General features: G+C 41.8%; 2 protein-coding genes across 6 annotated transcripts in view; one reads left to right on the forward strand and one right to left on the reverse strand.

Annotated features, from left to right (window-relative positions):
* Nucleotides 1–127: 127 nt before the first annotated feature.
* LOC135488903 (Fanconi anemia group I protein-like) lies at nucleotides 128–21,501 on the forward strand. Of its 3 annotated transcripts, none has more exons than XM_064773829.1 (31): nucleotides 128–177; nucleotides 2,977–3,111; nucleotides 3,403–3,478; nucleotides 3,851–3,981; nucleotides 4,268–4,353; nucleotides 4,691–4,816; nucleotides 5,174–5,339; nucleotides 5,898–5,980; nucleotides 6,150–6,285; nucleotides 6,524–6,607; nucleotides 7,458–7,594; nucleotides 7,709–7,886; nucleotides 8,165–8,249; nucleotides 8,864–9,065; nucleotides 9,304–9,421; nucleotides 14,655–14,771; nucleotides 14,903–15,073; nucleotides 15,181–15,321; nucleotides 16,216–16,337; nucleotides 16,570–16,749; nucleotides 16,841–17,023; nucleotides 17,214–17,371; nucleotides 17,484–17,557; nucleotides 17,750–17,918; nucleotides 18,402–18,529; nucleotides 18,767–18,932; nucleotides 19,400–19,578; nucleotides 19,933–20,142; nucleotides 20,496–20,591; nucleotides 20,796–20,912; nucleotides 21,363–21,501. In XM_064773829.1, the coding sequence occupies exons 2-31, from the start codon at nucleotides 3,028–3,030 to the stop codon at nucleotides 21,471–21,473; spliced, it is 4,014 nt and encodes a 1,337-aa protein (XP_064629899.1). In that variant the 5' UTR covers nucleotides 128–177; nucleotides 2,977–3,027; the 3' UTR covers nucleotides 21,474–21,501. The 3 variants fall into 3 exon arrangements, with proteins under 3 accessions (XP_064629899.1, XP_064629898.1, XP_064629900.1); XM_064773828.1 differs by having other exon boundaries at nucleotides 146–225; nucleotides 2,901–3,111; XM_064773830.1 differs by lacking the exon at nucleotides 128–177 and adding an exon at nucleotides 380–405.
* The window catches only part of LOC135488904 (G protein alpha i subunit-like), a 54,782-nt gene continuing 51,654 nt past the window's right edge, over nucleotides 21,125–24,252 (reverse strand). For all 3 annotated transcript variants that reach the window (XM_064773833.1, XM_064773832.1, XM_064773831.1), the window contains one exon: nucleotides 21,125–24,209. In XM_064773833.1, the coding sequence (XP_064629903.1) occupies nucleotides 24,022–24,209 (188 nt within the window). In that variant the 3' untranslated portion in view covers nucleotides 21,125–24,021. The remainder of the gene's footprint in view (nucleotides 24,210–24,252) is intronic.

Raw genomic sequence — 24,252 nt, forward strand, 5'->3', positions numbered from 1 at the left:
CTACGGGTTGGCCGCGCATGAATACAAAAAACTAAATGAGACCATTGTCCCTGCGACACCACGGCGAGAATGGAAAATGGATTTACAGTAACGGCAAGAATGGAAAATGTACTTACAGTAACAACAACAACAAGCGCGATTTTTGTAAATTTTTTACAAATGACAGCTCAATTTTAGGTATTTTCTTGCTTATAAATGTTTTTTTATTAGAAGAATTACCAAAAAGTAAGTTGCTTCTAATGTAGAATGATGAGAAATTTAAGATATAATATTGTAACAAGTCGCAGAGATGTTAATGGGACTTCTGTATATGACGTTGATCGTCCGACAAATGAATGATGTACTTTGGTGTTTGAGGAGTTCAACATGAATTGCAGTTGATCGTAACTATTTTCGGACACCCAGGTCTGATCACAGTCCCTATGGCTGCAATAAGAGTGGAGTCTTATTGCCAGACAGATTAACACACACAACTGATCAGCTTATTCACTCTTTGTTAAATCATGCACTTTACTGAAAAGGAGAGTTTGCATCTTTATCATCCCATCGGCATCGGGGGCGGCACGGGGCAACCCATGATCAAAATCTGCATAGTATAAAGGTTGGATGAGTATGAGGGAGGTTACCAGGATGTGTTGTCCTTGATGTTAAGTCCTAGCGGCGACATGGTGCGCAAACGATGGATCCAAGAAGACTCTCTGGAGAGTCTTTTGGCCTCGGCGATTGTGCCATCTGGAGCGATGTGCATGAATTCTAGGACGTAGATTGAGAAGTCCTGGAGGCCGTGGTGATTTGGGAGGTTGAAATGATGTCCTATGACATCGGTTGCAATGTCTTTGGTAACACTGTAGAAGAAATCGCTAAGCATCTCGAGAGAGTCTTCTTGGATCCATCGTTTGCGCACCACGCTAGGACTTAACATCAAGGACAACACGTCCTGGTGGTAGTTGATAAAGCTTGGAATCAGTGAAACCTTGGAACCAGTGATAAACCTTGGAATCAGTCCTAAAAATGCATAAAAACATGAAATAATGCCATTCGAACCTAACGTGGTTACGAATCAACATTTGGAGCTTATTCTTACATGATCAGATCGGAATTTTATGGTAATTTAGAAATCTGTCGCATATCCGATTCAATAGTCTATATTTTAAAACAACCCAGTTGTACCTCGCCTCCAGTGTACAGTACTGATCTCCCAAATATGGGAAGACACGCCCACCACACACCCATAATATGGACCAATAGCGCTCCGCTTATAAATACGCCACCACCACACGGGGCCTTTTCGGTCAGACGAGTTGCTTGGGAAGTTGGGGGCCTGTCATGCATTATGCATGGATAAGGTTGACGACTATGTCTAGGCCTGATTGTCTATGATTGACTGATATTTTATAACAAACGATGAATAAAAGAAGCCTAGTCATGTATGTTTATTACCGAAGTTTGCGGATGAAAATTTCCTTCGCCGTGAGCGATTTCTTACATCTTCCAGTACGCATCAAGGGATGCAGAGATCTTTGTGACGTCACCAGTTCTAAGCGGGTTTTTTTATTCACGTGTGTGTTTGTCCTATGATCTCGTGCATCTAGTACCGAGCATAATACTTTATCGTCTATGGAATACAAAACAATCATAAAAACTAATTTTTGCTTCCATTGAAGAGAAATAAAATATTTTAACGACCACAGCGCATTGCCAATTGATGACGTCATCCTCCACATTAAAAATGTTGGCTTCTGAACTAACTGGCAAATTGCTATCAATAAAGTCAGCTGGGACGAGACTGTCAGTTGGGAGGGTATAAATCGTGGAAGGAACGCACCCGATTTCCCGCGCTATTTGCACAGTGATTCCATGGTTTACATTGAATATTCCAAGGTTTATCAGTGTTTCCAAGGTTTCACTAATTCCATACTTTATCAACTACCTGAAATAATGCCATTCGAACCTAACGTGGTTACGAATCAACATTTGGAGCTTATTCTTACATGATCAGATCGGAATTTTATGGTAATTTAGAAATCTGTCGCATATCCGATTCAATAGTCTATATTTTAGAACAACCCAGTTGTACCTCGCCTCCAGTGTACAGTACTGATCTCCCAAATATGGGAAGACACGCCCACCACACACCCATAATATGGACCAATAGCGCTCCTCTTATAAATACGCCACCACCACGCGGGGCCTATTTGAACTACGGATCGGTCTGTTCATACAGGGTGATACAGAGAAAATTGGGGGCCTGTCATGCATTATGCATGGATAAGGTTGACGACTATGTCTAGGCCTAATTGTCTATGATTGACTGATATTTTATAACAAACGATGAATAAAAGAAGCCTAGTCATGTATGTTTATTACCGAAGTTTGCGGATGAAAATTTCCTTCGCCGTGAGCGATTTCTTACATCTTCCAGTACGCATCGAGGGATGCAGAGATCTTTGTGACGTCACCAGTTCTAAGCGGTTTTTTTTATTCACGTGTGTGTTTGTCCTATGATCTCGTGCATCTAGTACCGAGCATAATACTTTATCGTCTATGGAATACAAAACAATCATAAAAACTAATTTTTGCTTCCATTGAAGAGAAATAAAATATTTTAACGACCACAGCGCATTGCCAATTGATGACGTCATCCTCCACATTAAAAATGTTGGCTTCTGAACTAACTGGCAAATTGCTATCAATAAAGTCAGCTGGGACGAGACTGTCAGTTGGGAGGGTATAAATCGTGGAAGGAACGCACCCGATTTCCCGCGCTATTTGCACAGTGATTCCATGGTTTACATTGAATATTCCAAGGTTTATCAGTGTTTCCAAGGTTTCACTAATTCCATACTTTATCAACTACCCGTCCTGGTAACCTCACTCATACTCTTCTGGCGTTTTTGCAGGAGGAGAAAAATGTACTTTTTTCTCCTGCGAGCAAAAACCTGAAGTTGTTCTGATCTATTATCTAATCGTATTGAGGCTATAAGACAACGCTAAGTAAGGGGCGGCTGACCTGTCAGTGTCATCATTATGGAGAAGGAACTCATCGGTCTTTGTGAAAAGGAGGATGAGGCAAAGATAACACAAGTCCTTTCATCTGTTCCTTTCATGGAGGTGAGAATATTGGCCAAATCAAGTGCTCTTCTTAAATTAGTCTGGTTTTGGCATGTATGTGAAACCTCATCTTGAATAACCATACTTTAAAAATTCTTGTGACTTTTTGTTAAACTTTTGCTGTAAATTTAATTGATACCATGGCTCCCGTAAGTCAGTTTGCTTCAAAAGGGCACAGCAAATTCTTTCAAAAAAAAGTTACATTTGTCTTAATTAGAAAGTCATTCAATTCAGACTGGATCTCATAGCACCAATCAATGACATGAATGCATTTTTCACTGTTCATTTCAGCTTGAGAAACTGATAGATGGGAGAATATCAAAAGGACGTGGTGACCCCACTCCTCTGATAAAAGCAATCCTCTTTGGTGAGTGACAACCTACATGTCCTGGGGAAACTTGTAAGAATTTCCTTGATTTCAAATCATATGAGAAACTTTGTTACTGGTTGCAGTAATAGCTGTCCAATACACAACAGATTTGCAGCCAATATTGTATTGAACTGCTGACTAGTATTGCCACAAACTAGGCAACCTGGAGGAAACCCATGTTGTCAAAGAGTGTCACCTTCTGAATCCCATGAATGTACTGGGACCAAGCAAGAATCAATCATGTGACCTCCGTGGTGATATGTCCACTCGGTCACTCCGACAGCCTTAATATAAACTTTTTTGATTTTGTAATATTCTAGAGAGGAGGAAATAAAGAAATATGTATTCCATATTCGTTGTCCGATTTAGGGTCCAAGGCTGACAGTGTGAAGGGACTAGAAAGAAGGATTCAGGTGTTCAAGTACTGCATCAAGATTCTACAGAACAATGACATACACACCAAGGTAGTAGCTAACTTGGTTGGCTATCTGTTATTGGAGGTAGGTTGACATTCGCGTCACATGATGCTGGACATGACATCGATGTTGTTCAACTTGTTCTTGGTATGAAAACAGACTTCCTATTGAGCCATGAAAAGGTTCATTCAAGACCGCAGCACCTCTGGTGGATTCGAATGGCACCTACCTAATTGGTGCCAATGAGATAGCCTACTTGAAACAGCCTATTTTATTGTGGCACACGACTGTTGGACATGATAGTTATGTAATATCTGATTGCAGAAGAAGAAGGAAATGAATCATTTATCTAGGTCATTCATTTTTGCAGGTTGACAGTCTGCCACCAAGATGCCTTGCAGACTTGGCCAGTGTGTATGTGGAGGCTATCAAGACCTACTGCTCAAACAATGGGAAGTGAGTGGGATTGTACACTGCATTTCTCCTGATATGCTAAAGCCATTTTGATGGGCTAACCTCGTTTCTGCTGCTCAACCTTGTAAAAATGAGACTTTTTACATATAGCACTAAATCCAGTTTATTTCAATTGCTCAAAGCCTTTCACATTATTACCTCTAGCTATTGGCATGCACATCTGTGATTCAAGCTTCACTCTCTGGGTGTATTACACATCTGAGCTGCACCTGTACAGTGCTCAGGACTAACAGAATACTTCAACCAAACACCATGCCCCGACATGCCTGATGAGTCCATTCCTCATTTGTTTATAACTGCAACCTCTTTACTCTTTCAGATATCTTGAGCTTTTCCCCAAGATCCTGTCCTCTCTTGAACTGGTTGAAGTAGTCCCATACCAAGGTAGTGAGCTGAAGGGAAGTGAATACAAAGGCCATGTCTTGAACAGTTTATGTTCAACTCGGTAAGTCGAGATGTCGCTTTCTTCTGACCATAACCAACAGAGGCTGTACATGCTTCATTATCATTGTGCTTTAATCTGATTGGAGCAACACAATTGTCAGTTCTCCTTCTACGTTAGCTCTTCATTTAGACATGTTATTCTCCAGGGAGTATTCCTCTTCCAAGGCGGGAGGAGCGTTTTACGTCCCAATACAGTTACATGTGGGCACCAGTTGGGATAATTGGCCTTGTCTCTCAGACTTTGGCCAGAAACCTTCAGTGAGACGTGATCAAAGGTGACATCAAATCGTCTGTTAGTATCAGCTTAGTTTAAGCACAGTAGCAACATATTTGCCTTCATTCACTTCCCATTTGTCAGGTGGGACAACAAGTCAGTGATTCACCTTGCTGCCATTTTCCGTGATATCTCGCTCAGCCCAGGAGAACTGAAGTTTGTGCTCGAGAAGATCATCCGCATGTTCCCCGATTTAGATTTTGAAGAGTTGCCTCCACTCGTGTTCCAGCTCTTGCTCTTATCAACAAAGGTAAGTCTTGGTTTGTTTTTGACTGACTATTGGCTTTTTGAGGATCCAAGAAGCACAGCGGTTCACTCAGTTGTCTACCACACTCAAGTGCCCGATTTTGAGTCTCGAACCCAGAAATTGTTTCTTCAGATTAACCGGCGGAGATTTATTTCAAGGAAGTCAATTTCCCGGCTCTTCACCACAGTTCTGTGGCATACATGTACTCAATCGGAAGTCATGACATTGCCCAGATTGCTGTTGATCAGGTCCTAGTTTACAGTTGGTTCTGAACACGGCAATGTTGTCTGTTAGAGGTTGCTCTTGTCACCTGGTCCTGTACCTGGCTTGTCAAATGAAAATATGGTCGAACACCCTTGAGGTTGACCAGTCTTGTCAAGCTAAGAGCCTATCCTGCACCAGGTCTAGTGTTCTGGCTCCAATGGGGGATTTTCTGCACCATTCAACCTTGCCTCATTTGTCATACACTGTCTGATTTTTATTTCATCTGCCTTCAATTTGACAGCTCTGATAAGCTACATTCTAAATGTGATCTGTTCATCACATTGGTTTTTTGTGCAGGGTCACAGGCAGCTTGTGTTAGATGGCATCATCTCATTCTTTAACACTGAAGAGGAGAAGAACAAAGGCAAGGAAGTGAATGTGTAAGTTGTCCGGCATCCATTTATATCGCTATCCAAGTAGTGGCAGTCGGTTTCCCTCTGATGAAGTGTTAACAAATTCTGTGACGTTTGAAAATGAAGGGTTACAGAACAAATGGATAAAAAGATAAAAGTCTGTGGGCTGAACTTGAATAATCAATTCCACTTTCAGTGAGAGTATGGATCTCTGGGAGACTGACAACAGCATGGAACAGATCCGTCAGACTGAGGGCACCATCATCCTCCACATTACATTCGCCGCAAAACAAGATCAGGAGATAACAAAGGAATTTCTGAAAAGTCTCAAGGTACGTGGGGCAACCTGTGGCATTTTTTGTCGTCTTTTTATGTCTCAACATTGGAGAGCAATCACACCACTGAAACCTAGGATACATAGTTGAGTGACTTGGGAGTCCTGTCTGATTAGAGTGGAAAGACGAGAGCTTTCGATGCCTGCTCTTTAGATACTCAATATATGTAATTATGAAATAATGCAATTCGCCCCTTTAGACTGCTTGTTGACCACGACATGTTGTTTTTTTTCAGGCTAGTCAGCAAAGCTGTGTCAACAAAATTCTTTCCCCATTCAGTCTGGCACTGATTTTGTCGCTAGGAAGATTTGATGAGCAGGTAATGTTAATACTAGCAGACTATAGGTTCCTTTGCACAGTCAAAGTGGCCCCTGCCATTTTGGAAAGTTTTTCAAATGCCCTATGCCATCCTCAGAACCTGGGGCAGTTTGTCCTGTGTACCTTTGCAGTGGAACCTCCCTTAGCGGACACCTCTCGATTGAGGACACCCTCTCTATTGATTACACTTGTTCTTGCCTCAAATTGGTTGTCTTCATTCATTTTGACCTCTCTTATCAGGACACCTCCCTATTATGGAAAGCATTTATCAGTCCTGAGGGTATCCTCAGATAAGTTCTACTGTACATGCACATTATTGGCCAAAGTGGGAAGAGCATCATACTTTGAATTTGTCTCGTCCTTATCAGGTTTGCTCTAGTGGGTGCTCAGAATTTGTGTGTGATGTTAGTTTTGGTTGAAGGGGGTAAGTTTGGGGAGGGGTATGGTTGCAGTGTCTGGTCAGAGTCAGGGAGGGGTATGGTTGCAGTGTCTGGTCAGAGTCAGGGAGGGGTATGGTTGCAGTGTCTGGTCAGAGTCAGGGAGGGGTATGGTTGCAGTGTCTGGTCAGAGTCAGGGAGGGGTATGGTTGCAGTGTCTGGTCAGAGTCAGGGAGGGGTATGGTTGCAGTGTCTGGTCAGAGTCAGGGAGGGGTATGGTTGCAGTGTCTGGTCAGAGTCAGGGAGGGGTATGGTTGCAGTGTCTGGTCAGAGTCAGGGAGGGGTATGGTTGCAGTGTCTGGTCAGAGTCAGGGAGGGGTTATTGGGGGGGTCTATCTAACCATTTGAATAGAGCTTATGCATTTATAGAAACTCCTAATGGCCTTAATTTCAAACTGATTCCTTTTTCTTCAGTTGTTTGAATTCTTAAAGACCACTGTCTTGAAATGTTACAAGGAAAGGGAGAAATACAATGATTCGTGGTGGGTTCGTGAGATGTACCCAGATAAGATGGACGTGGCAAAAACCGTGCTTGAGACAGTCAAAAACAGGTACGTGCCTGCCATTATCCTCTCTAGACTAACTCTTGGTACTTTGAATTAAGTATTCTTGATCTTCTGTACATTTGACTGGGACAGTTTATGAAATTATATATTTTATTTTAGCACATTTGGCTGGGATCATGTCACACAAGGTCTCGTCCAGCTGGGCTTTCTCCTGATGGATGCGTTTGGTCCGAAGTTGGCCTTCGGGAAAACTGTTGAGAAACCACCACCAGATGCACTGACACCTGTCAATCATGCCTGCGACCTGGGTGCAAAGGTCCTTCAAGAAACATTCAAGGTAAAGTAATTGATTAAAGATTATATTCAAGGTACAGTAATTGATTAAAGATTACATTCAAAGTACAGTAAATGATTTAATATTACATTCAAAGTACAGTGAATGATTTAATATTACATTCAAAGTACAGTAAATTATTAAAGATTACATTCAAAATACAGTATTTTGTGGACCCAGGAAAAAGGTCTAAAAATTTGGTGCAAATTGACAAGAGGTTCAGATATAGAGGGGTTGAGACAATCACTATACATTGGCTCTGATTGTTTCTTATTCCGCAGCTTCATGAAATGGTGCGGCCAGAGATCTTGGAGCAGATTCTCAACCGTGTTGTCATTCCGTCGACACCCGTTCGACATTATCTTGGTCAGTATGATAGAACTACGCATCAAGTTGACATGTTATGACTTTAGTTGTGGGGTGATGTTACAATGGTTAGTCATGTCGGCAATCAACAGAGCAGTGCTTTGCTTGAACTTGTATGTTTGTTTAATCGGGTTGTGTATAGGCCTAAAGTATTGCTCATTGATCTGAATGTTCTCAAGAAATACTAGTAGGCTGTGAAAGTGATATTGTAGGAGCACAAACCAGAACATGTTGATAGGTATGCAACTAGAACTATAACAGTATCATGCTAGTCATAATTTAGCTGTACAAATTTTGTTAGTGTTTATATTGTTAGTGTTCTATAAGTTCAAATGCAGCTAGTGTTAGGAATTCTGTTGATGTTACAGGTACAAGTAATCTATCACACATTCCTCTAGGTCTAGAATACTAGTATAAATAACAGTTTTGTTTGCAAATTTTCAAAACCCAACCGTGTCATCAGGCTACTACTAACTGAAAGGCCTACATGCACTCTGCCTACATGTACAATTTAACTGAGAATAAACGAGTGATTATTTTCACTCTGACCTGAACATCAAGTGCCAAATGTTTGTCAGAAGTGTAATTTACTTCCGTTCTGTTGTCAATTTCAGAGCTGCTCTCTGCGATGGTGCTACAAGCTCCGTTGATCTTTTTGGAGTCTCTGCCAAGGATTCGTGAGACCCTTAATAATCTTGCATTCCTGCCCGTCGCTACTGCTGAGGGTCTGTTACATGCCCTCCAGCCCCTCATGAAGATCAGTATGGGACTAAAAGACTCACTCATTATTCTCTTGAGGAAGTCTCTCTTCTCCAGGTAGGTCACATGATTGTAAGTTAGAAAGTTATTCTCTTATTCCACAGGCTTTTGGAGTTACATTGTATCTACAGGATAAGACTAATCACTTTCCTAATTACTTGCACTTGCATGAAACTATCAAAGCAACACAGATAGATATTCAAATTCAAATAGATGAGCTGAAGACTTTTTCAAATATTCGATGGAACAATAAGTGTTTCTTCACTTGACTCTATTCTTTTGTTCACTTTCACAGGCAATTAGAATCTCGTAAAATTGCTGTCACCGGGTACCTGCTTCTCCTGAAGCATTTCAAGGTTCTTGGAGGTCTGCCCTGCAGTCAAGTGACCAGCCAGTCATTGTCTTCCAGTCAGGTAAGTATTTATAAAACCCCTTCACACTAAGACTGATCTACAATTCCAAAAACAAATTATTCTGGACAAGCCTTTGGTCTCTACTCTGTTTACTGCGGTCGAATTTGAGAGTAAAACTGACTGCACCCTTGGCAAAGTTTGCAGCTTTAACATCAGTTTGTGCCAAATCAGTCAGTACCCAAAAGCTCAATCAACTTGTGTATCCAAGTCCCGCATGATTTCTGAGAGGGTGAGTTGTAGGCGAGGTGATTATTCTCCATCCCAGAGTTTCACCTCCGGCATCTCCCCTGGCTGACTGATGTCAATGTATCTGTACACGGATGCTGGTTCACGCTCATATATGATGATTTCATCCACATCTCCTGCTGCATCCTGGTCATGTTGACAATCACGCAAGTACAGCGCATGTACAAACCTCTTCATGAACCTGGCAACCATTGTGCACTTTGGAAGGTCCAGCTTGTGTCCGGCCAACGCACTCACCTCTGGCATGAAGTACAACGGGATGAATCGCTTAGACAAACCCTCCTCAACCTCGTCAAACACTTGGCACACCATCTCACCAAGACTCTGGTTGGATCCCAGGAAGTCTTCTACATTCTTGAAGAAGATCATCTTGAGCATGTAGCTAGTAATGTACTTACTAACATTCTTTGGCCATGATCCCTTGTCGGTGATCATAATGCGACACACGTCTGGGTTCCTCAGACATTTCGCCAGAACATAGACATCCTTCACTCGACTTTCTAGATGCTGCATGTGCAAAGTTTCAAGGTGTGGAAAGGATATTTTCCACAGAGACTGAAGCTGGCCTTGATTGTACTGCTTTGCCAATTCCCCGCTTGCATGGGGTGGTTTGGGAACTAGGTAGTAGCCATGTTGTTGCAGTTTTTCATGATTCAGGAGCCACGTTTGATGGATTCCACGTTCTGGCCAGCTGCCCTTGACATGAAGACTTGCCACAGCATCCACCGAAATTGTGACATGTGATTTTTCTTGAAAGTGGTCCTGCCATGTCATTTCAATGGGTGAAGTAGCCTTCCTGTTGGAGTCTTTGATAAGCTCACTAGCGGGCTGGCGAAGGGTCAAGGAGCTTCTTTCAAAGCTGTATCTCGTGTGAGGAGGAAAGTGAAATTTACTGAAGAATTCAAGGTGAAAATCTTTGCTTCCTTCCCTTAGTCTTCGCTGAGTTTCGTCAGAGTAGTACACATAGTCATGGCCCGCATCTTTGATTTTGAGTTGCTCTGTGCTTGTGAGTTTGTCTATCTCAATCAGGAAGTCCATTTCATCTGGTAAACCAACCTTTGCTCCCTCTCCTGCACTTCCACAGTCAATGATCTTTGAAAATAAATTGCGTTTTTCTCCTATCTGCATCATTGCCGAATGAACTTGTTCATCAATTTCCGTACTTTTTGTATGAGCCAATTGTATGTTCCTTACGTTTCCAAGACCAGGGGTGATGACCAAGGCTTCCATACTTTGGTAGGGCAAGATGGGTTTGAAATCGTCACCAACTGATGTGATCACCTTCTTGGCAGTTCTAGTCTCCTGCAGGGTGTGGTAGTCAACGGATGACGAGAATGGCAACATTTCGAATGGCACGTTACCAGAAGAATCAAGTTCATTGACATCACTCCCGTCAATAATCAACAAGCGGACTATATCAAGGTCTCCGCGCTGGCAAGCTGCATGGAGATTGGAAAAGGTGTGGGCAGTCACATGGGTGAAATTCTGTGTATTCCCACATACTCTGTTCGCGCCAATCGTGAGCAGCATTTGAAATATATCTGAACAAACATTCAGACTCATGGCTTCTGTTAGCAGTGTATATGATAGGAACGGTTCTGTTGGGATGATGACCCCTAACCTGTCAGCAATTTGTCTTGCCTCCTCATCGAAAAGGTGTTGTATAACACCGTACTCTATTCCAGGTGGGATAGTGAAATCTGCCTCAATCAGAGACAACAGTGCTTCACTGCTGTTTGTATGTATTGCCGAGCCAACAGCATTCAGTCTCTGATAATCTGTTCCAAGCCATGGATTTGCCCCGCACTTAAGCAAACACTCAACCATCTTTTCATCCCTCAGTTGTAGTGCAACCAGTAAAGCTTCAATGCCAACAATTTGTTCTGCATTTGGTTCTGCACCGTTTTTGATCAAATGTTTCAGAATGTCTGTTGTGTCCAGAGTACACGCCAATTTCAATGGCTCCCCTGGCCCTTTGATCATTACTGAACTTGTATCCGCACCAAGACGACATAGGGTCTCAACCATCACTGTGTCCCTACGCTCTACAGCTAGAAGAAGTGGTCTTACCAATTCTGATTCGGAATTTACATCGGCTCCTAATGCGATCAATATCTTGATCATAGGTTCATCAAATTGCCTTGATTTGAGTGAATTCAGCATGATGAAGTCACAGAGAATATTATCTCCTCTTCTTGCTGTGGTATTCAGACTTGCTCCCAAGTTGACTAATGCCTCCACCATATGTACATCACCTTGAACCACCATATCGTGTATTATACAGAATCTACTGTATGTAGCATTGATATCAGCCCCAAGTGAAATCAGCAGTAACAGTTGTGGCAGCAATGCTCTCTCTACTGCAATCTGTTCGTTTTGGTCATCATGCCGTGGTAAGTATGGGTAAACATTTCTTAGATAGTCGGTTAAAGCTGTCACACCCACTGTGATGATTTCTTCAGTAATGTTGCAGCCATGTTCGACTAGTGCCTTTACCATTTGTCTATTGCCATTCCTCGCTGCCATTATCATTGTACTTGTTCTATCATCATACTGGGCATTCACGTTGGCCCCACACTGCACCAGGTGTATAAGAATGCTTGTCTCATTATCAATGAGAGCCTTCACAATTGGTGACTGATTCATAAGCCTATTGTATTTCACATTGACACCATGTTCGACCAGGCAGTTCAGGATGTCGGGTCGGTCTAATACAACAGCTTCATGGACAGCATGAAATACGGTAAAGACTTTGTTGAAATTAGCTTCCAGCTGTGCTAAGCTAGTAAAAATACCCAAATCGCTGAACTTGGTTATTACAGCATGGCTAACTGGTGAAATGTTACGGAATGTCCGACCCAGTTTATCAGCCCCATTTTCTAGTAGAGTCAGCACTATGTCAGTGTTCCCAGATTGTATAGCAGTATGAAGTGGTGGACCTGTACTATAGCAAGCATTGACGTCAGCTCCAGAATGAACTAAATGTTTCATCACTTCTTTTTGCCCCTGCTCCATTGCTAAGAACAGAGCTGTTTGACCAGTGATTAATAATCCCTCGTTTCCAAAAGTTTGTTTTCTGTATAAGCCCAGCTTTGCCAGTACTTTCACTGCCAGGACACTCCTTACTCTAATTGCCTCATGTATTGATTTCACGTTAAAGTTACATTTAGCATTCACGTCTGCACCTAAGTCTAACAAGCAGTCGACAAGCTCTATCTTTTCTTTCTCAACCTTTTCCCTTATTGCCAGGGATACAGTTTCATTGTTTATAAGAAGTCTCGTCCTGCAGTCATCGGAAAGTGATGGAAAATCATCCCTCATGGTGGTCTGCATCATGAATTCTGTTGTGTAGCTGGACAGGGCATGGTGTAATGGAGTGTGATGTGAGCGGTCTTGTGCATTAATGTCTGCCCCTAAACCTACTAAATGTTTAATCATTTTTATCCTGTTGAAGTGTGCAGCATAGTGGAGGACAGTTCTCCTTCTACTGTCCCTGTAGTTGACGTCAATTTTCTTAACTAACCTTGTGACCTCTGATTCGTCCTCTCTCTCAACAGCAGCAGCCCACAGTTCCTCAAAAAGTTCTGCCATATTGTTATTTTTTAGTATTGACTGAAATAGTCTCCTATATCATGAAATTTGCAACTTCCTCAGTTCGCAGATCAGTTACCAAAATGTAGGCCACCTGTGACAAACGCACAAACTGCTTCACTTGACCCAGTTGAGGGCACTTGTCCTGACCGAACTGAAATAATCCTCCACATGGAATCTTTCAAAGTTGGTGGAACTTGAAATTGGGATGTGTTTAAAGAAAATTGATTTCACTGATAAAAGTTTGAATAGTACCCGGCTCAATTCCCTTGGGTACAAGTGAACACAACACGGAATCCACTTGATAAGCCTGAATCCAATGTACTTGATTGACAGACAGTTGTCTGCATTTGCCAGTGTTTACAGAGTTGCTGGAGAATTAGGAAGCATAACGTGGACCTGTGTGGATATTATCCTATCAGTGAGTTCGTTCCATCATTCAGAATTTTCCACGTGAATTGCAGAAATATCTGTCCTCTGTTGTGACTCTTGTGAGATCACTGGCTTGCCAGGTAGAATAGGCAAAGTATTCATTTCTGTCTGCCGTGCCTGGTTGTGGTATCCAAGCCCAGATAATAGCTCACACTTGATTTATAACGACTCCATAACATGTACACGTGAGGCTTGCTGCTATGCTAAACCGTCGACATCCTCCTTGGGTTTTTATATGTAACAAACAAAAAACAGTTTCATGTTAAAGCACGCAGAGTTGTTTGTCCTTTGGATTTTAGTTCTGGATAGGATGTCCCATATTTCTCCAAGTGATCGAATGGTATGCAAATTGGTTGTCTATTTATAAAGTGTCCCATTGAAAATGTTGAATTGCCTTTTTTTTTTAAATTTCACATTAAAATCAATGAAAGTTTTTGTGATGATTTGAGGCTTTTTGGATGGCTGGTGACTCCTTTAGAAATTTCTAACAACTGATTATGATGATTTGACATAGGGTTTTGAGTTTGAAAATTTCACTTGTCGGGCCGACATATTGGAATCTAAAAGTCCTTTTCAAGATTTGATGTGATTTAGTCTATGCACTTGAGACGTGAGGCATTTCAAAATTTGCAAGGATTCATTGGCATTTGAAGAGTCACTGGCTTGCATTTAAAATCTTTAAAATACAATTAAACTGTGAGACTCCAATATAAATCACAGCTGACCAAAATATCTGTGCTGAAATATTGCCTTATGAAAAACGTCAGCATTTGATTCGGGCAAAAAAATCACTGTCATTTTTTCAATGAAGTCAAATTTTCAGTCACAATATTAATCTATACTTGATTACATCTGATGAAAGACTATTTTTAAACCATTGAGCCGTGGCATGAATATTGAATTTTTGATATGAGTGTATCGAAGTATTTCTGTTCACAATAATCAAAAATGATTTGTTTTATAGATAGAAGTCCATGGTGCGTACAACGCGGCCACCAATGAAGGTTTCTGCCTGGAGATCCTGACCAACCTCAGGCGGTGCCTCTCACAACAAGCTGATATACGTCTCATGTTATACGAGGTAGGTGACGAGAAACTTAACAAGGTCTGGAATGGCTGTCAGACAAAACTCAAAATCTTCCTGTTATTCTGGTGGGAATTGGCACAAGGAGAATCAAGAGGCTATAAACTAGCTCTTCCTCTCTATTATAGGGGCTCTATGAGGTGTTGTACAGGAATTCCCAGCTCAGCCTGCCCATCCTGGATATGTTACATGCACAGCTGATGAAGTTCTATGAGAAAGGTGAGGACGTCCAACCACCGCTGAAGCTCGATCCATGCATAGTGGCCCAAGGAGATCAAATCTACATTGCCGAACCATTGGTAAGTTGGCTAATCTGAGAGTTTCATGTGCTGGATGATGGGGCAGCATGATTTACTTGTGATAGAAACCGTACGCTCCTTTAATGAGGTATCTTCCCCTTTTGTAGGGCATGCTTGTGAATGGTATCCAACTGTGTCTGCGCCGGTCCCAGGAGAGCCTAGAGGAGGAAGATCTGGGGTCCTACCAAGAAGTCCTCGAGTCACTTACCCGCAGAATGATCAAGTCCGAGATGGAAGACTTTGAGCTCGTGAGTAAAAAGGCTTGTCAATCCAGACAGCCACTCTGAATGATCAAGTCCGAGATGGAAGACTTTGAACTCGTGAGTAAAAAGGCTTGTCAATCCAGACAGCCACTCTGAATGATCAAGTCCGAGATGGAAGACTTTGAGCTCGTGAGTAAAAAGGCTTGTCAATCCAGACAGCCACTCTGAATGATCAAGTCCGAGATGGAAGACTTTGAGCTCGTGAGTAAAAAGGCTTGTCAATCCAGACAGCCACTCTGAATGATCAAGTCCGAGATGGAAGACTTTGAGCTCGTGAGTAAAAAGGCTTGTCAATCCAGACAGCCACTCTGAATGATCAAGTCCGAGATGGAAGACTTTGAACTCGTGAGTAAAAAGGCTTGTCAATCCAGACAGCCACTCTGAATGATCAAGTCCGAGATGGAAGACTTTGAGCTCGTGAGTAAAAAGGCTTGTCAATCCAGACAGCCACTCTGAATGATCAAGTCCGAGATGGAAGACTTTGAGCTCGTGAGTAAAAAGGCTTGTCAATCCAGACAGCCACTCTGAATGATCAAGTCCGAGATGGAAGACTTTGAGCTCGTGAGTAAAAAGGCTTGTCAATCCAGACAGCCACTCTGAATGATCAAGTCCGAGATGGAAGACTTTGAGCTCGTGAGTAAAAAGGCTTGTCAATCCAGACAGCCACTCTGAATGATCAAGTCCGAGATGGAAGACTTTGAGCTCGTGAGTAAAAAGGCTTGTCAATCCAGACAGCCACTCTGAAATTAAAGGTTTCTCCTACACTTAAATACTGCTAAGTGAAAGAAGGTATTCCACTGTTGTCTTCCCTGTGTTAGGAGGCTTATCACCCAACACCATCAATAACCTGAAAGTATTTTCTGATTTCTGCCTTTTCAGGATAAATCAGCTGATTTCAGCCGTGGAACAGGTGTGGGATTAAAGAATAACATCTTTGCAATTCTTGTACTAGGGATTTATGAGGCCCTGATGGAATATAATCTGATGACTGGAAAAATGAGGTAAGATATGTCCTCTCGTGGGAAACCCTGGGATATTGTAATTGATAGTGGAGACTCTGCTTGATTTCACAAGTGTTGGCAGGAGCCTGGTCAGCCTGATTGTGCTGCACGAATTCGCCAGTACATGTAGTTGTCTCTACACCATGACCCTCAAAGTTGAGCCCTTAGCTCCTGTCCATAGTCCCCCTTTAAAGCAGTTGAAAATAAAGGTGTCCATTCTTTTCTTCTCTAGTTCTGGTGCGTACGAGGACGTGATTGGCCTGTTCAAAAACTACAAGAAGCTGTGTGATGTTTTACGGGAGAAAGCTGGCGATGCTGCAGGGAAAAAGGGGCGATCGTCGGCCAGTTCCAAGGTGCCGCAGAGTTTGCTCTCTCTGAGAAGTGTCACTGACACCCTGGGAGAGGTTTTTAAGTAAGTGAGTGTGCCATTGGACAGTGACAGTGTTTTGAAAAGCATTTGACCACTTTATTTTTGATAAGAACTTCATGTTGTCTTTTTGCAGCGATTTCTCTGAAACAATTCATCCAAGTAATTCCAAGCTGCTGCGTGAGAATACAGAGTTTGTGAAGTATCTGCTGACGGTCGCCAACCAGAAGCTCCAACAGCTCAGCAGTCAAGGTCACTGCCAAGGAGCGGAAGGACACGACAAGGAGAAAATATTCAAGTATACGTCACAGTTAGCCAAGTAAGTCTCAGCGTTACAATAGCTCAGGTAAGGGCAAAAGAGGGTGTTAATCGCCCTGCAAAATAGGGCAGTTGTGAAGTTAGGTGGGACATGACGCTTGCTCTTCTGATTAGATCACTTATTCTGTTTGTCACATCTAGATGTGTGCTACTGAATAAATCAAAGGGAATTTTGTCTCTTCTGTTTTTAGGGTCTTCCTCAACCAGTATTCCACGATTTGTTCTGGAGGTGAAGAAAACAAACAAAAGAAGAAGTTGGGGTCAGTGTTTCTGGAAGGTTTGACTCTCGCTTTCAAGACCGCCTGTAGTTACTACATACAGAGGATAGAGGAGTTCTTAAAGTCACTCGGTAAGTCACTCTCCATCTCCAGTTCTCATGTTGTACTCATTTAGGCCCCGCTTGGTAGTAACAGTACTATGAACCACGAAACTGACGCTTGACTCAAATTGTCTATTTGCAGGTCTCCATGCTGGTGACGGGGATACAGAAGACTTGTCCGATGATCTCTTCCATAAATACATCAAATTGTTCCAGGTGGGTTCATAGTTCACAGTTGCAATTCTCATCACTTGCTGGTTTGATTCTTTGCTGTGTGATCATCTCCTTATAACAGTCCCTACTGGAAACAGCAAATATTCCTGGGCATTCTCTTCAGAGTACTCTTATACTATGATATCTATCTTATATGAAGCCCCCTGGTCAAAAGGTTATCTACTTTCTTTCCAGAGATTGGTGATCACAACCGTGACTGGTGATGATGATGACAAGAACACAAAGGAAGGCCTAAGCCTGCTGGGCATCATCAGCATGCTCAGCAAACATCTCCAAGCCACTGGAACACAGTATGCTCAAATACATAACTGGCTTGGTAAGATCTGTATGGAACATCAGATAGGTAAGTTCACACTACAGGGTCTTCCTAAACAGTGTTGAAAGCAAGGCTGCATGGCTTCCTACTACTACATGTATAAGCAGTGTGTTGGGGCACCAAGCTGACCCAGGGTGCCAGGCTGTTGACCCCAAAGTTTGGTGCAAGTTTTTCAAAATGTTTGGGTATTTCACTTTCCAATGACATTTTAACCATCAAGCACATGGTAAATGAATATAGCAAATCCAGTTCAGCCTCAAAATCTCTCTTATCAGTTCAAGATATTGCCTACCATCTATCCCAACATTGAGTTATCAGTTCTAGATATTGCCTACCATCTATCCCAACATTGAGTTAGTTTTGTTGCCCACTTTCTGTGGCATTATCTGTACATCAGAGATCTTCAGCGACAGACAGAGTTGGGGAGAAGTTGGAAAGCCCAGGAGCAGACGACACCCAAACAATATAAAAATACTTCTGAATGACCTGCTTCATTCTTCTTTGACACAGACGATGTCAACATCTGTAAATTGCTGATCAGCCAGCTCCTGACCATGACCACACAGATGAGGAGCGCCATGAGTTTGGTAAGAGACATCTCTCTCGACATACACTGTCAACTTGGCGATGTCGACCAGGTAAGCTAGTTTTATAGAAGGTTGTCTTCAGTGTGGCACACTGGCAAAACTGATCCTTCCTATAGAAAACCCTGTGGAGAACTCTTTGAGTTGGGATTGGTTGGTCTTGTGACTCTGTGATAAGGCCAGGGAGCAGTCATCAGAAGCTCTTCACAATTCATTTCATGCTTGCCCTGGCCCAGGTCCAAGAATGTCTGCTAATTATTCATTTGACATGTTCCTTCAATTCGTTTTCAGAATGTCGAAGTGGAAGACGACAGCAAGTTTGCCATCATCACACATCGAACTTCGGCGCCGACCGTGTTACTCCTGGTGTTGTCGCAGATCGAACGAGACCTCGAGGACACTGATTGGGCGATTAGCAAGATGAGGGGGAAGCTTATGATCAACAGTACACCAGCAGGTAAACAGTGACCTCTATAAGTAGGGCACAGTCTGCTCAGCTGTCAGATGGCGCAGTCTGCTCAGATGAGATGTCAGAGTTGTGAAATACTGTGAACCCAGAAATGTTAATGTGCCTTTATTTTTGTGTTTTTTCACATTAATAGAAAATGTGAAAATACCTGGCCATGAAAAGAACATCTCATTGAAGTTGAGACAACCATAACCTCTTTCGTTGGCATAAAATGAGTCAACAGCACATTCTCTGTTGATTATGCGTAACATTTATCAAGTCTGAGTTGTTTTAGGATAGAAATTGATACCTCTCTTTTGGTATTGGATGTCTCACATGCCTAACAGTCCTTTGGCAGAGATGAGATTTGACCCAAAACCTTGGCAGTATTATAAAGCTCCACTCTTGCTGTGTTGGGTGAGACAAGCAACTCGGTATCCCTCAATTGAAGACCTGTTTTCCTTCTGTTAACTCAGCCGATGAGGTCCCAACACAGAGAGAAGGACAAGAGAAAAGTGTCTGTACGAGGCTTGGTACTTTAATCACAGCTTTCCATGAACTGGTCCAGTGTGCCATGCCAACTGGCAACTGCTCAGAGTCCATGCTGAAGTCCCTCACGCACTTCTACACTGTCTCTACAAATCTATGTAAATATGTAAGTATTGATAAGGAATAGTACTTGTAATAGTTTTGGTGAAAAGTCTTTGGTGTACTGACCTTTTTACTTGATGTTGATTCTTCCTATGACAGGAGAACGGCAGTAGTTTGGGGGTAATGGTGAAGTTGTCCCTTACATGTCTGAATGACTAAAAAATTTATCTCATGTTTGCTGTACAAACTTTCTGTTGAAAATATTGCACTCTTAATGTCTTTCCTTTAATGATTGTACATGTATGATACTCTGTAGTTGAACAAAGTAATCATTTTCATCATGGCATTTCAAATAATGATTTTTGTCAAAAAATGGGACACAAATCAATAATACATTAATTTCCACAAACTTTTTCAGTACCAGTTCATGTATTCAAAGAGTCTTGGCCATTTCTCTGCAAGATTTGAGAAGTTAGTCAAGCTGTCTGGCACCCACTTGACACAGTGTGCCTATGCCTTTGTCACTTACATCCAGGCTTCGGCACAAGAGCTCTACCAGCAACAGATGGAGAAGAAAGGGAAGAAGGGGGAGAAGAGGAAGAATGCAGATGTTGGACAAGCTGGGAAGGTACGAGCGTTGACTCTCTGCTTCAATCTACAGATTCTTTGTCTTCTTGAAACTGCAGTCTCATGCTTCTACTTGAATACCATGACTCACTTTCCAAGTTTTCTCCCCTCTAACCTGACCTTGCTACTACTTGATAATGTCAAGTCAGTCCACCTAGACTTAGATGTCACCTCTTTGTGACTTGTCTTGGTTGTGATTTCATCCTGGTTGTGACATTGTCCATATTGGTCATCCATGTGTGATGATTTAAGAAATACCTGCACGCTCGTATTAGCATGAACAGATTGGCATAACTTGTGGTACAGAACTTCACTGGGAGGTCTTTCAAGTTGGTATCATCTGTTTATTTTCAGTCGCGTCTCATCAAAGAGGCCCGCTCCATCCCCAACCTTGTCTTCTCCATAGAACAGTATGAGAAGTTCTTGATCCAGCTCTCAAAGAAATCAAAGGTATGACTTGAATTTCAACTGTTGTCCCCCACTTTTCATTTTGATGACAGCAGCAGTGGCTGGTGCTGTGGCCCTGCCCCTTCAATTGTCATGATTGTGTTGTATTTTCACACAATTTGAAACTTTCAAAATCAATTACAAATTTCAAATATTTTACAAACTGCCTTTAAATCTCCGTGACATCTATGTAAACCTTCTTTGCAGATCAACTTGATGGAACACATGAAGCATAGCACATCACGTGACTTCAGAATCAACACGAACACCCTTCAGGAGGCATTGCAGGACCAGGCTACTTCAGAGAGTGAGGAGGAACAGGAGGTGGGTGCTGTCTTATCAAATCTTATCACTCTTACCAGGAAGTACCTAGGTACAACTCCTACTGAGGTCCTAAACCCTTCTGTCAGTACCCATATGTGTGGTCTTATTTGATATTCTTGCTGTTACTACAAACTTTCCCCTATGGAAAAGTTTGAATCTCAACTTGAATATCGTCATCCTCATCAAATAATTGACCAAGTCATATTTTCTACTTTTGAGAAAAATGGAAAAAACTTATTCATTTCCTATCGATTTCAAATTTATTTTGCAGCTAACTAAGAATAACGTTTAAAAACATGACAATGAACATGGAATTGGTGTCTCACTGGAAGGTTTTAATACATAACGGGTCAAGATGAGTTAGGCAGTTTGAAAAATACTCAAATGTGACTTATGCAGTTTTATATCTGACAATATGTCTAGTCACAGATCTCTAATTCTATTTTACAGGACGATGTGTCTGGTGACGAGAATAACAACCCTCAACCAGAGACATCACCCCCTCCTGCCAAAAAGAAAAGACTTGGTGGTCCCAAGAGAGCCGCAATAACTGAGAAATAGAGGATGACCCTAAGCTCTCAAACTGTACCGAGACAACCTGTATATACCTGTACATGCTCAGCACTTCAGTGGTATAAAATAGTTTGCACTGATTGAAGAATGCCACCTCGCAATGTGTACATGAACATTTTGTAATTTGCAGTCAGTTAAATGTGTTGGATGTGCAAACAACTTTGTATATATTTTTATGAATTAATAAACTAGCTAGCTGAAAGATTTTGTCTCTTTCACTTTGTTCATTGTCTGGAGACAAGAAGCCGCCATAGTTTTCGTGGGCGTTTTATTTCTTTGTTATTTATCCATGAAATTTCAAAGAAATTAGATCAAGCAATATTGCAATTGGGAAAGTGCAAAGATCTCAAGAGTTCTGTGTGCATTCCTCCTGGAGTCGAGAAAATCATGTATATCTGATTACGTTGCTGGTCTATGCACAAGTGGACAGGAATAATGTCCATTTATCATTCAAAGCTGTTCATCGTGTCCACTGAAAACACATAACGAAGAAGTATTTGGTACAAGTCTATTTCAGGTACACCATGATACATAAAGCACATTGAAAATATGAGAAAATAACAATCGATATAGTTTTATTGCAAGGTAGGTTGGGAGATACTGAACCAATTCACATTAGACACTTGTAGTAGACTGTTAACCACGTTTGTAATGATGATATGTACAGTAGAACCTCTCTGTTAAGGACACCCTTGGGACTGACAAGTGCTGTCCTTGATGGAAAGATGTCCTGATTAGAGAGGTCAAATTGAATAGAAACGACCAATTTTGGACCAAAACTAGTGTTCTTAATAGAGAGGTTGTCCTTAATAGAGAGGTGTCCGCTAACATAGGTTCCACTGTATTACTACTATAAGGTATGACAAGTATAACACAGACGGAACTCCAAGCACCAGGTTAACCCACTGCGAGGACCAAAGTAACAAAAATTGTGCATCCTTTAGCAATATACCATTCTAGTTCTCCGATGTCCAAACAGAATCCGCAGACCTATAAAAGTCCATGCCGTGTGGAGGAAGTGATTCCTGGGGTGAGTAAGAGAATAACTGAAGAACACCCAACAACTTTCTATAATACATAACTAGGACCAACTTTAACAAGACAAGTCCTCTTAAGTTACCAAATATAACAGCCCAGTATAATCCAGGAGGCCTACAAGTCTTTGACGGTTACTCCAAGGACAGCTGAGTAAAACCCCTGAATTAATATAAGGGCACCTTGGGTTTGATAATTGTTGTCCTTTATAGAGGGGTGTCCTGATTACAGAGGTCAAATTTGAACAAAATGACCAACTTGTAACCAAGATCATTTTCCTTCCTGGAGAGGTATCTGTAACGGAGGTTCCTCTGCACAGCCCAACGGAGTACAGTGTAACCTATATTTGATTGTGCCATTGACCAACTGAGAAGGTCGTGCTAGCATCTGCAGCCAATTGACAAACCAATGAGTTTGACACCCAGCTGTACTCCAAACCTGTAAATCCTGATAAGCTTGTTCGTTTTGATAACTTGATGACTTGTCTTGTTCAAGATCGACAAAGATTATATCGAGATCAGGGTTTGTGTCGCGTTAATAAAGAAACTACTAGCCGCCATCAACGTTCAAGACTGTCACGATGTTTCGTGTTGGCCCCGACTAATAAAGTGATAACACATTTAGAAATCAAACACTGAACAACATACTTGACCTTCTGGTCCCAGAAATAATACTTTTAAAATATTGTAATCTTCCTTGGTAGGATGCAGTTTGGGGGTGGGGACCATTGACGATCCTTTAAAGGATACTGTAGTTGGAGCAATGCTTCTTCTTCTGATTTCTTTTTGTTCTTAATGTACCCCCTTACAAATGATAATGTGAGCTGTCTATAAGCCCTGACCTACAGACAATGTCTTCCTCAATCCCCTCCCTGTGATAATCTCATTGAATAATACCAATGTCGTCCAGTGCTGCCGGGGAAAGTTCGGCCAGCAATAGAAGCGGCTGTGATATGCGCATTGCCTTGTGTATCCTGTATGTCACCACTGTCTTATCTCCTTGAACAAGTAGATAATTCCATAAAGGAACAGCTCATTCACGATCCATTTTTACAATGACACCAATGTTATATCCATTTTTGCAGAAATCACCAAAACTGCTTCCCGGGCAATGTTTTCCACGCTATACCGTCACAATAATCTCATTGAAAAATACAAACGTCATCGAGTGCTAGAAAAACTCTCTTAATGGCCACTTGTTGGGCTTGCTAGAAACCGCAGCGGTATGCACTCGTACCTCATCATGCCGTCAGTCCCGCTCTGCGTCAATAATACCATAAATAGTTTACTCCATAAATGCACAGCTCTCTCTCAAATCCGTTTGTACAATGATAACAAAGTTATCGATGGTTACAAAAGTCATCAAAGTTGTCTACCTCACGAGTTCGATGAGAAACCGTTAGTGGTATTCACTCGCGCAGCAATACTTCTGTGCCGGTATTCACGATAATCTCATTGAATAAAACGATTGTAACGTCACAAAATATCTCCACAGGGTCTGACTAGTATGGCTGACTGGCTTTTCGGAGGTTGATTTCAACTATAATGTGTAACACGTCTTGAATTATTGTTTTCATGAGTTCAATGTTCGTTGCCGTGGTAACATGAGTATAGATGTGTTTCCCTTGAGGACTCTTGCGTAAGAATTCATCTTTGATGTATTTTATGCAAGCCTCCGGCGTATTATCTCCTGAAATTAATTGAAAAAGATACTTTTAGAAATCGCTTGGTAG

Source organism: Lineus longissimus, chromosome 6, assembly GCF_910592395.1.
Source record: "Lineus longissimus chromosome 6, tnLinLong1.2, whole genome shotgun sequence".
Lineage (NCBI taxonomy): Eukaryota > Metazoa > Nemertea > Pilidiophora > Heteronemertea > Lineidae > Lineus > Lineus longissimus.